The sequence below is a fragment of the Ctenopharyngodon idella genome, chromosome 5 (assembly GCF_019924925.1).
Source record: "Ctenopharyngodon idella isolate HZGC_01 chromosome 5, HZGC01, whole genome shotgun sequence".
NCBI lineage: Eukaryota > Metazoa > Chordata > Actinopteri > Cypriniformes > Xenocyprididae > Ctenopharyngodon > Ctenopharyngodon idella.
The window spans coordinates 19,154,649-19,165,885 of NC_067224.1; the positions used below are offsets into that span (position 1 = coordinate 19,154,649).

The window sequence follows — 11,237 nt, forward strand, 5'->3', positions numbered from 1 at the left end:
ATTCTCTTCACTGCTCATTTCCTCCCATTCATCTGCCTTCAGCATGAATGGCTCTTGTCTTAGGTGTTTTGGTTACTCTGACTCTGTTTGGTGTCCATAATCTGGTCTGAATCTTGTTTTTTTTTTTTAACTCTGTTGCAGGGCGTTGAACAGCTGGACTTGTTTGGAGACATGTCGACCCCACCTGACTTAAACTCTCCCTCGGTAAGATTGTTGGGCAAAAATGAGTCATGCATGTTGATGTATAAATATACACATTCAGACTGAATGTAAGACTTTTTCCCTCCAATTTTCATTATTAATGGTTTGTATTGACGGTGACACTCTACTTTATTAACACAAGAAAGATACACTAACATTATTAATGTTATTTCCATGGAAATCTATTATACACCAGCTCATTTACCAGATGAAGGCAACATTATCCAAATGAGACATTACGCCGTTTGAAAGAGACTAGTGGCGTTTAGACTCTCATATCCTGCTATAGTACTTGTTTAGTCTCTGGTGCTTGATTGACCTCAAATAAAGAAAATGTCGTCATGGGGAGTAGAAGGCCTGGGCTCAGGCCAACAAAAATAACAAGCTGTAAATACTCAACAAGGCTCAGTTGTTTGAAGACACTGCTCCGTAGAGGAGCTTTACAGCCATATGAGGCAGTTTTTTTTTTCAGTATGATGAATTCTAATGCCTTTGAAAGTGTTAAAGGGTTAGTTCACCCAAAAATGAAATTTCTGTCATAAATTTCTCACCCTCATGACGTTCCAAACCCGTGAGACCTTTGTTCATCTTGGGAACACAAATTAAGATATTTTTGATGAAATCTGAGAGTGTTTTTTTTTATCCCCCACAGAAAGCAATGTAATTACCACATTCAAGGTCCAGAAAAGTAAAATAGTCGTTAAAATAGTCCATGTGACTAGAGTGGTTTAAACTTAATGTTGTGAAGCCACGAGAATACTTTTTGTGTGCAAAAACAAAACAAAAATAACAACTTTCAGTCTCTTGCGCAGTTGACACAATGAACACACTGCAGTGCTTCTGGGTTATACGGCAGAACGCCGACTCCTGGCCGGCTCCTGTGTCAACATCACACGCATGTGTCGTGGTGCTTATGTGAACAGCATCAGCCAATACTGAGCCGGCGTTCGGACGTAAACACAGAAGCGATGCACTGCGTCAACTGCGTAGGAGACTGACAGGGAAGAGCAAATATTGTTAAATAAAGTTATTTTTGTTTTGTTTTTGCGCACAAAAGGTATTCTCGTGCTTCATAACATTAAGGTTAAACCACCGTAATCACGTTGACTATTTTAACAATGCCTTTACTACTTTTCTGGACCTTGAATGTGGTAATTTCGTTGCTTTCTATGGGGGATAAAAAAACCTCTCGGATTTCATCAAAAATATCTTAATTTGTGTTCTGAAGATGAACGAAGGTCTTTTGGGTTTGGAACGACATGAGGGTGAGTAATTAATTAATGACAGAAATTACATTTTTGGGGTGAACTAACCCTTTAAATAGGTTACATGTAAAATACATGTGAGTTTACATAAAAATAATTAATCTTTCCCTATATGGTCTTTATATGTTCTACATCCTCTGCTTGCTGTTTAATTTCATGGTGAACTTTTTACAAGTGGTGTTGATGCAGATCTTGTTTTGTTCTTTTAACTAAACATTCCAATGACTGTGAGAGAATAAGTTCAGGTAATGTGTGCATATACTGTGAAGTTTATTCATCCATTTTTAGCCATCCATTATTCAACCAGTGTTTTGTTGACAAAAGCATGGTATACTGGGGAAAAACACTTAAGTAGGGTTGCCAACTTCAGTAGAGGAGTATAAGTGACAAATGAAAATGCACAAGAATGAAAAGCACAAGAAACGGACAAAAATCGAATGTCGTAAGATTTCACCATTATTAGCTAGTAGTAGCTGCCCTCCCTTCTTTCTTGATTCTTCACCACTATCAAATGTTTCCAATATCAGGGCTCTCATTTCACAACTCTCTGTGTTTCACATTCGTATTTTGCTATTTGTTTTCTGCTACTCTGTAGTTTTATTCCCAAGTTTTTCTATTCAATGTTCTGCAGACATATACAAGTTATTACAACAATTACAAAATGAGACAAGGTGTCTGACAAAGTGAAGCAACAGCAACATAGTTGTAGTTATTTACTAAATGCAGCCTTGTTGAGACTTTTTTCCTCTTCAAATCTTGCCAACTTCAAACTTTTGAACGATTGTGTAAAATTGATTCAAATGCAAAAGCACATTGTTCCTAAAGGGTTAGTTCACCCAAAAATGAAAATTCTGTCATTAATTACTCACCCTCGTGCCGTTTTACACCCGTAAGACCTTTGTTGATCTTCGGAACACAAATTAAGATATTTTTGTTTAAATCCGATGGCTCCGTGAGGCCTACATGGGGAGCAATGACATTTCCTCTCTCAAGATCCATAAAGGTACTAAAAACTTATTTAAATCAGTTCATGTGAGTACAGTGGTTCTATATTAATATTATAAAGCGACGAGAATATTTTTGGTGCGCCAAAAAAAACAAAATAACGACTTATTTAGTGATGGCCGATTTCAAAACACTGCTTCAGGAAGATTCGGAGCATAATGAATCAGTGTGTCGAATCCGCAGTTCGGAGCACCAAAGTCACGTGATTTCAGCAGTTTAACGGTTTGACACGCGATCCAAATCATGATTCGACATGCTGATTCATTACGCTCCGAATCTTCCTGAAGCAGTGTTTTGAAATCACGTATGAGTGTGAGTAATAAATGACAGAATTTTCATTTTTGGGTGAACTAACCCTTTAACTGTGTTGGTACAAGACACTAAAGACAGAAAACCAAAACTTTACTTAAAGACAGAACAATCCTGTATTATACGAGATGGTTGGCAGCCCTACATGCCTTGAATGTCATGAATGCCCATGTTTGCATTTCTCAAATGATTAGACTACACAGCATCTATCTATAGAGCAAGTTTATTGTACTTCATGCATGACTTCATCTATACACCCCTCAAAAATGCATTCATGTTTTATTGACATCAGCTTGTTATTTATTCTTCTCTTTCTATTTCTCTCCCAATCCTCCAAATCTTGCTTCAGGAGTCTGAGGACATCCTTTTGATGGATCTGTCCACTGAGATAGACAACAATCAGAACTGTGTTAAAGGAAACCCCTTCGCCTCGTCTTCTGTCCCCAGAGCCCCATCCAGCCTCTCGCCTGAGAACCCCTTCTCTTCTCAGCTCAACTTCTTCCCCGCCCCTATCCATGACCCGTTCAGTGATGATCCATTTTCAAAAAGCAACGACCAATCAATCAGGGACGACCCTGCCACAGAAAACCACAGCCCTAATAACTTGTTCAATGGTGGCCCTAAGAATGGTGACTCTGACTACTTGGGCCAGCAATTTGACCAACTCTCCAACAGGACAGTCATCCAGGCTCTCAGTAATGGCCACTGGCCTTTGGATGGCAGAGCTGCAGAAGCCACTAGCTGGACTCAGAATACTGTCCCAGTTCAAGAGCAGAATGGACATGGGAAAGTGACTCCTAATCCGTTTGTTGGAGATTCAGAGAAGATGCAGCCGGTGCAGAATGGAGTGAAGCATGAGAATGGAGGCATGGGTGAGCCAACTGTCAATCAAACCAAGGATTCGGTTATTATAAACCCTCCACCACTCAATATGAAAGCAGGGAGGGGCAGGAGGAGTGTAAAGGTGAGGTTACATTAATGACTGTATTTTTTTAATGCTTTTTTAAATTGATAATTAAATGGCCACTTTTCTTCTTATTGCTTTCTTATTTATATCTAACACCACTTCATGATCTAGTAATGTTGTTTGCCTCAATTTTTAATGCTTCAGTGACTTGTACTTGTAAGGTAAGGATTGATTTGCTAATGTCTTTTCCATCACATTAGGCTACATGTGAATACACACACACACACACACACACACATCATATATATATATATATATATATATATACAGTGGGTACGGAAAGTATTCAGACCCCCTTAAATTTTTCACTCTTTGTTATATTGCAGCCATTTGCTAAACTCATTTAAGTTCATTTTTTTTCCTCATTAATGTACACACAGCACCCCATATTGACAGAAAAACACAGAATTGTTGACATTTTTGCAGATTTATTAAAAAAGAAAAACTGAAATATCACATGGTCCTAAGTATTCAGACCCTTTGCTCAGTATTTAGTAGAAGCACCCTTTTGATCTAATACAGCCATGAGTCTTTTTTTTCACACCTGGATTTGGGGATCCTCTGCCATTCCTCCTTGCAGATCCTCTCCAGTTCTGTCAGGTTGGATGGTAAACGTTGGTGGACAGCCATTTTTAGGTCTCTCCAGAGATGCTCAATTGGGTTTAAGTCAGGGCTCTGGCTGGGCCATTCAAGAACAGTCACGGAGTTGTTGTGAAGCCACTCCTTCGTTATTTTAGCTGTGTGCTTAGGGTCATTGTCTTGTTGGAAGGTAAACCTTCGGCCCAGTCTGAGGTCCTGAGCACTCTGGAGAAGGTTTTCGTCCAGGATATCCCTGTACTTGGCCGCATTCATCTTTCCCTCGATTGCAACCAGTCGTCCTGTCCCTGCAGCTGAAAAACACCCCCACAGCATGATGCTGCCACCACCATGCTTCACTGTTGGGACTGTACTGGACAGGTGATGAGCAGTGCCTGGTTTTTTCCACACATACCGCTTAGAATTAAGGCCAAAAAGTTCTATCTTGGTCTCATCAGACCAGAGAATCTTATTTCTCACCATCTTGGAGTCCTCCATGCGGGCTTTCATGTGTCTTGCACTGAGGAGAGGCTTCCGTCGGGCCACTCTGCCATAAAGCCCCGACTGGTGGAGGGCTGCAGTGATCGTTGACTTTCTACAACTTTCTCCCATCTCCCGACTGCATCTCTGGAGCTCAGCCACAGTGATCTTTGGGTTCTTCTGTACCTCTCTCACCAAGGCTCTTCTCCCCCGATAGCTCAGTTTGGCCGGACGGCCAGCTGTAGGAAGGGTTCTGGTCGTCCCAAACGTCTTCCATTTAAGGATTATGGAGGCCACTGTGCTCTTAGGAACCTTAAGTGCAGCAAAAAAATTTCTGTAACCTTGGCCAGATCTGTGCCTTGCCACAATTCTGTCTCTGAGCTCTTCAGGCAGTTCCTTTGACCTCATGATTCTCATTTGCTCTGACATGCACTGTGAGCTGTAAGGTCTTATATAGACAGGTGTGTGGCTTTCCTAATCAAGTCCAATCAGTATAATCAAACACAGCTGGACTCAAATGAAGGTGTAGAACCATCTCAAGGATGATCAGAAGAAATGGACAGCACCTGAGTTAAACATATGAGTGTCACAGCAAAGGGTCTGAATACTTAGGACCATGTGATATTTCAGTTTTTCATTTTTAATAAATCTGCAAAAATGTCAACAATTCTGTGTTTTTCTGTCAATATGGGGTGCTGTGTGTACATTAATGAGGAAAAAAAAAGAACTTAAATGATTTTAGCAAATGGCTGCAATATAACAAAGAATGAAAAATTTAAGGGGGTCTGAATACTTTCCGTACCCACTGTATATATATATATATATATATATATATATATATATACATACATATATATATATATATATATATATATATATGTATGTTCAACAAGGCTGCATTTATTTGACCAAAAATACAGTAAAAACAGTAATATTGTGAAATATTATTATAATTTAAAATGACTGTTTTCCTTTTTCATATATTTCAAATGTAATTTATTCCTGTGATGCAAAGCTGAATTCAGTGATTTGCTGCTCAAGAAACATTTCTTTTCAAGCAGCACAACTGTTTTCAACTTTGATGATAATACTTTTTGTGAAAACCATGATACATTTTTCCCTAGGATTGTTTGATGAATATAAGAACAGCATTTAAATAGAAATCTTTTGTAACATCATAAATGTCTTTATTGTCACTTTTGATCAATTGAATGTGTCCTTGCTGAATAAAAGTATTAATTTATTTAAAAAAAAAAAAAAACATAAAAAATAAATCTTACTGTATATACTGTATATATAAGGTTTTCAAAGGTTCATTTCTGGTGGTGTATAAATAATATTTATTTGCATTACAATTTATTATGCTTGTTTTTTCTGGTCCCATTGAGAACTGAATCTGTTTTATAACAATTTTTAATCTCTTTTATAGTCCCCTTCAAATGAAAAACTTGGGATGGATCTATTTGTTTCACCAAACCAGTCAGAATCACCACCTCCTCAACCTGAGAACGGCCCTGTCAACTCTGTCAGTCTGTTCAGCAGGAGCCCTTCCTCCACTGACACACTCACAGTTCTTGGTAAGACACTCGAGACAATAAATAAATAAATAACTTGACATTTGTGAGCTTGCAATAAAATGCTTTTTCAAAATGTCAGTGATTCTTATTCAAATGAAAGTTTGAGTCTAGAATGAGTGTTCTTCTGTTTATATATTCCTGTAGCTCAAACAGTCGAGTACGGTGCTAGCAATGCCAAAGGTCGTGGGTTTGATTCCGAGTTTGATAAAATGTTGAATGCAGTGCAGGTCACTTTGGATGAAAGTTGACGTTGTCATGGTCCAAAATGAGCAATTGGCAAATGCCGAATGCACAAAAAAGTTTAAGGTTAATCAGAGTCAGGCAAACATTGGATCGGCTGTCCTGTGGGTAGTGCAGTTCCAATCTCAAAACTTTTATGTGATGTTACCTTTAAACAGTATATTATAAATATAGAGCTTATTGAATTACATTTCATATACACTACCAGGGTTGGTAAGAATGTTTTTGGTGTTTTGAAGTTTCTTATGCTCCCCAGATTTGAAATTATTTGATCAAAAATACAGTAAAAACAGTAATATTTTAATATATTATTACAATTTAAAATAACTGTTTTTATTGGAGTATATTTTAAAGTGTAATTTATTGAAGATCTTTTTGATGAAATCTGTGAGCTTTCTGTCCCTCCATAGACAGCTACGCAACTGACACTTTGCAAGAGGTTTGTTCTTGCGCATCAAGCAGGTTCGGTTGAGCTTCTGTTTATGTTTGCTGATCAATGTTTATATGTGAATAAAAGCCTAAATTCAATCTGTTCATCATATAAAGCGATCATGTCTCTTCTGAAAATTTGGACTAACCGCTTAATTCGTATGGATTAGTTTTCCGATCTCTTTATGAACTTTTTGAAGCATCAAAGTGTCAGTTGTGTAGCTGTCTATGGAGGGACAGAATGCGCTCAGATTTCATCAAAAAGATCTTCATTTGTGTACTGAATATGAATGAAAGTCTTACAGGTTTGGAATGAAATGAGGAATTTTCATTTTTGGGTGAACTAACCCTTTAACTCTATATCTTCTTTTAAGAAGGGTTGTCTCTACAAGCTCCACCTGTAGTTTCTACTCCTGGAGCGGCTCTGTGGAATCAGCCCCTCTCCTCCATCTTCCCCAGCACCACCAGTGCCTCTCAGCCCTTCACTCAAGCACCTATCTTCACCACTCCTCCTGGGCCTGCCTGGGGAACTACTTCTGGAGGTTTTGGAACCTCTACCCCAACCCAGCATCTTCCATCATGGACCACCACCCCAGTCTCCAACGGATCCAGTGGATCCTGGACCCCTAATACAACCCTGGGGAACCCCTTTCAGACCAACATATTTCCACCCAGCCTTGTGCCCGATGGACAGCAGAGCTCCAGTCCCCCTCCACTGGTCCCACCTCGAGCAGTAGCCACCAATGAAGCTCCAAAGGTGGACAGTAATGCTTTTGTTGACCTGGATCCTCTAGGAGAAAAGGAAAAGAGAGATATCAAGGACATGTTTAAGGATTTCCAGATAGCTAAGCCACCAAATGTGCCAGCAAGGAAAGGTGAGCAGATATTGCTGTATTAAAATCTCACCCGTTTTAATGATTATATCAGAATTTCATTAACACCTTCTCTGCATCTGCTGTGAGTATGAGTCACTTATAACGTGCATTTGGGAAAACAACATATGCCAGCAGGATCACTTTATTACACATTCACATAGTTTTTGACATTTTTGTTGACATAAATTTTTAGCATTTCACCAGATTTGTAATGGGAGCATTTATAAACCCGTTGTCAACTAAACACAGAGGTCTTCCTGTAGTTTTCCGACAAAATAAAAGCTTGAGGGTTAAATGTTTGAAAGTGAAAATTTAAGGACATAAATATTAGTATTATAGCTTGTAGTGTAAAATAAAATTGTTATTCTTTTATCATATACTCATTTTTTGTTTTTCAGTGCAACTGAATTATTACAATTGTGATATATTTCTGACTGTATTTTTTATAATTACAGTCAAAAATAATATGAAAACTATAATTGTATTATTATTATTGTATTTAAATTAATTGAGTTCCTAAAAACAGTGATATATATATATATATATATATATATATATATATACTGAAAATAATTAATTTTTAAAAAACAACTAAAAAAAATTAAATATTAAAAATATTTTATTTCTTTACCGGTTTACCTATGTCACGTGACCATTAGCCAACATCAGAGAACCACAAACATGTGAATGTGTTGTTAAATTATTTAAATATTAACTTAAAATCTTAACATACTTCCAAGTAAATATTTTATGTTAAAGGGGTTTGGCTGAAAAAAAAAGAGTTAGAGAATCCCTGGATTATATTATTGTAAACATCTTGACATGACAAATCATTTTTGTCACTGCAGAGCCATTGAAGATTGGAGGTCAGAACCCTTTCGACAACTCCTTTGGAAAAGATCTGTTTGGCACGTCTGTACCTGCAACTGTACGTATATGTGCATCCTTTAAGTGATTATGAAATATTTTATCCTACAACAAATTGTTTTTTTGTGTTTTTTTTCCCTGAAAACCTCAAAAACATTTACATTTCTTTTCTTCTTGACCTTTACAGAGTGCTCCTCCCATAAAGGCAGTGGGCTTAGATCCTTTCAGAGACCCATTTGGAAACCCATTTGCATGATAGCCGGCCACCTTGATGACTCCTTAGGGTCCAAGTATGGATCAAACAAAAATCATTGAACAAGAAATTATGCAAAAACAACTCCATCCCAGAAGCTTTTTACAGCTTTATAGTGTTTTGGTTAAGCTCATGGATACAGTTTTTTTTTTTTTATTCACTATTTTATGTAGCTTTCCCACTAAAGTGCATCCTGTTCAAGAGCAGGTCTCTTAGCTCTGATGTCACAGCCAATGTCTGACAGCCAAATGGAGTTTGTGCAACCCTCCTCCTTTCATAAACCAGAATTGGATCTGCATGGTGGACGTGGGCAGGCTGAAAATAAACCATCATCATCTAGTGCTGGTATCCTGTTAAAACATGAATTTCAGTGCAGTTTATCTCTAAACAACATGGTGAGAGTGGTTTTGTTTTGTGTACTAAAAGCACTCAAAAGCAATTTTGCCATTTTTGCACCAGTAGACAAGGCATTGATGTCTTGTTTGATCACTTTTTTTCTTCATTGCAGTATTATTTTGAATTTATACGTTTACTTTTCCACATTTATCAAACGCTTTAGGGCATGATTGGTCACTAATTTTGACAAACGTTTTTATGAACTGACATATAAACTGAACAAGATCCCAGATTTTTTAAAATCCAATCCTGGATTATATTACATCATGCTCAAACACAAGCCAACATGATGGACAGCTGAGAGACAATGTATATAATATCTGTAGGGATGCTTTGATATGATAACTGTGCAATCAACATCTGATGATCTGCTCTGTACTAATCATATGATACATACTGTACTGACCTGTTCATTATAAGAGAGCAACAGACTCTAATCAACCTGTATTTGAACTGAATCCCTTGTGAGACATTATTTTCTTTGATCTGTATCCAGTGTTCTGTTATTTGTGAGGTTGTGAGCTTGCTGCATTCACTAATATATACAGTATGTACTGTTATCAGGTTAAAAGTTCTCTGTTTTTGTTTTGATTTGACATTGTATTGAATGAGTAATCTTTAATTGTGACCACTGGCATGTTGTCAATGGTACTGCAACTATAAACACATTCAAAAATAATATCTATCCAGTGTGGAGGATGTTGCCTGTATGAATTTTAGGCGATACTTATTAAGCACATTGTTTTGCGTGAAACATGATCATCCAGAATGTTTCAGGTAATACTTGATATAAGTATATTGATGTGTCTGTCTGATCGATGACATTTTACTACACTGCTCTTTATTTTTAATGTTTTCCTTTTTGATAGATGAGGATATAATCGTTTTCCACCAGACAAATTAAGTGGGCAACCATGAAATTGCAAGGCTTAACAGTGTAATGGATATGCATTCATCTCAGTGGATTCATGATTTTTTTTTTTTTTTTTTTTTTAAGGAATGCGTGTATTATACTGTATGTTGAAGCCTTGTCAGAATGAACTATGTGAATTGTATCTGTGTGTACATATATAAATATCTGCTCTGTTATGCACTATGCCATCTCTACCTTGGATGTTATCAAACTAAGGTGTTTAAAAATGTAGTCTCGCTGCAATAAACTGGAATTTTAGTTAGTGGGAATAGATTCAGAATTGTCCTATTTATCTTTTGCAAAGTTTGTATTCAAGTCTGGAAGACCAGTTAGGTCTACTTCACATTAAAGTGATGACTGACTGATCTGAGTCTCACATGTCTCATATATTTCATATATTAAAATTTGAGGAGTCTAATGGTTTATATATTCTCTGAATGGGATCAGCAGACACAGTTTTATAAATGTAAACATAAATGTATGTCCATTAATGTCAAGAAATACTTGAAATACAGGTGGTAATTAACATTAAATAGTATATACTAGCACTACCATGATTAACAAGCACAAGCATGTAGCCACATGAAAAAATACTAAAGTATTTGTGTTTTTGAACCATACTATAGTAAATTGTAGTATACTATTGTATATATTAAAGTATTTACAACACTTTATTAATGAATGCTACAACATACTGTATTAACTATAGTGAACTGATAAACTGTAATAAATACTGTAGTATACTTTAGTTTTTACTACAGTAGTAAACTGTAGAGTACTGTAGTGTAATATACCCTATAGTTGTAGAAAACTTAGTACAGTATTGGGTAAAGTAATTTGTTTATACTACTATAGTTGTTATATTACCACAGCAACTATAGAAT

The 11,237-nt window shown here is 36.8% G+C and overlaps 1 protein-coding gene across 3 annotated transcripts in view; it reads left to right on the forward strand.

The window, feature by feature from the left end:
* si:ch211-204c21.1 (disabled homolog 2) overlaps window positions 1-10,718 on the forward strand; it is a 29,574-nt gene extending 18,856 nt beyond the window's left edge. For 2 of the 3 annotated variants that reach the window (XM_051893691.1, XM_051893690.1), the window contains exons 9-14: window positions 142-204; window positions 3,130-3,744; window positions 6,233-6,380; window positions 7,424-7,924; window positions 8,773-8,852; window positions 8,979-10,718. In XM_051893691.1, the coding sequence (XP_051749651.1) occupies window positions 142-204; window positions 3,130-3,744; window positions 6,233-6,380; window positions 7,424-7,924; window positions 8,773-8,852; window positions 8,979-9,047 (1,476 nt within the window). In that variant the 3' untranslated portion in view covers window positions 9,048-10,718. The remainder of the gene's footprint in view (window positions 1-141; window positions 205-3,129; window positions 3,745-6,232; window positions 6,381-7,423; window positions 7,925-8,772; window positions 8,853-8,978) is intronic. The other variant, XM_051893692.1, reaches the window with a different exon arrangement.
* Window positions 10,719-11,237: the final 519 nt, after the last annotated feature.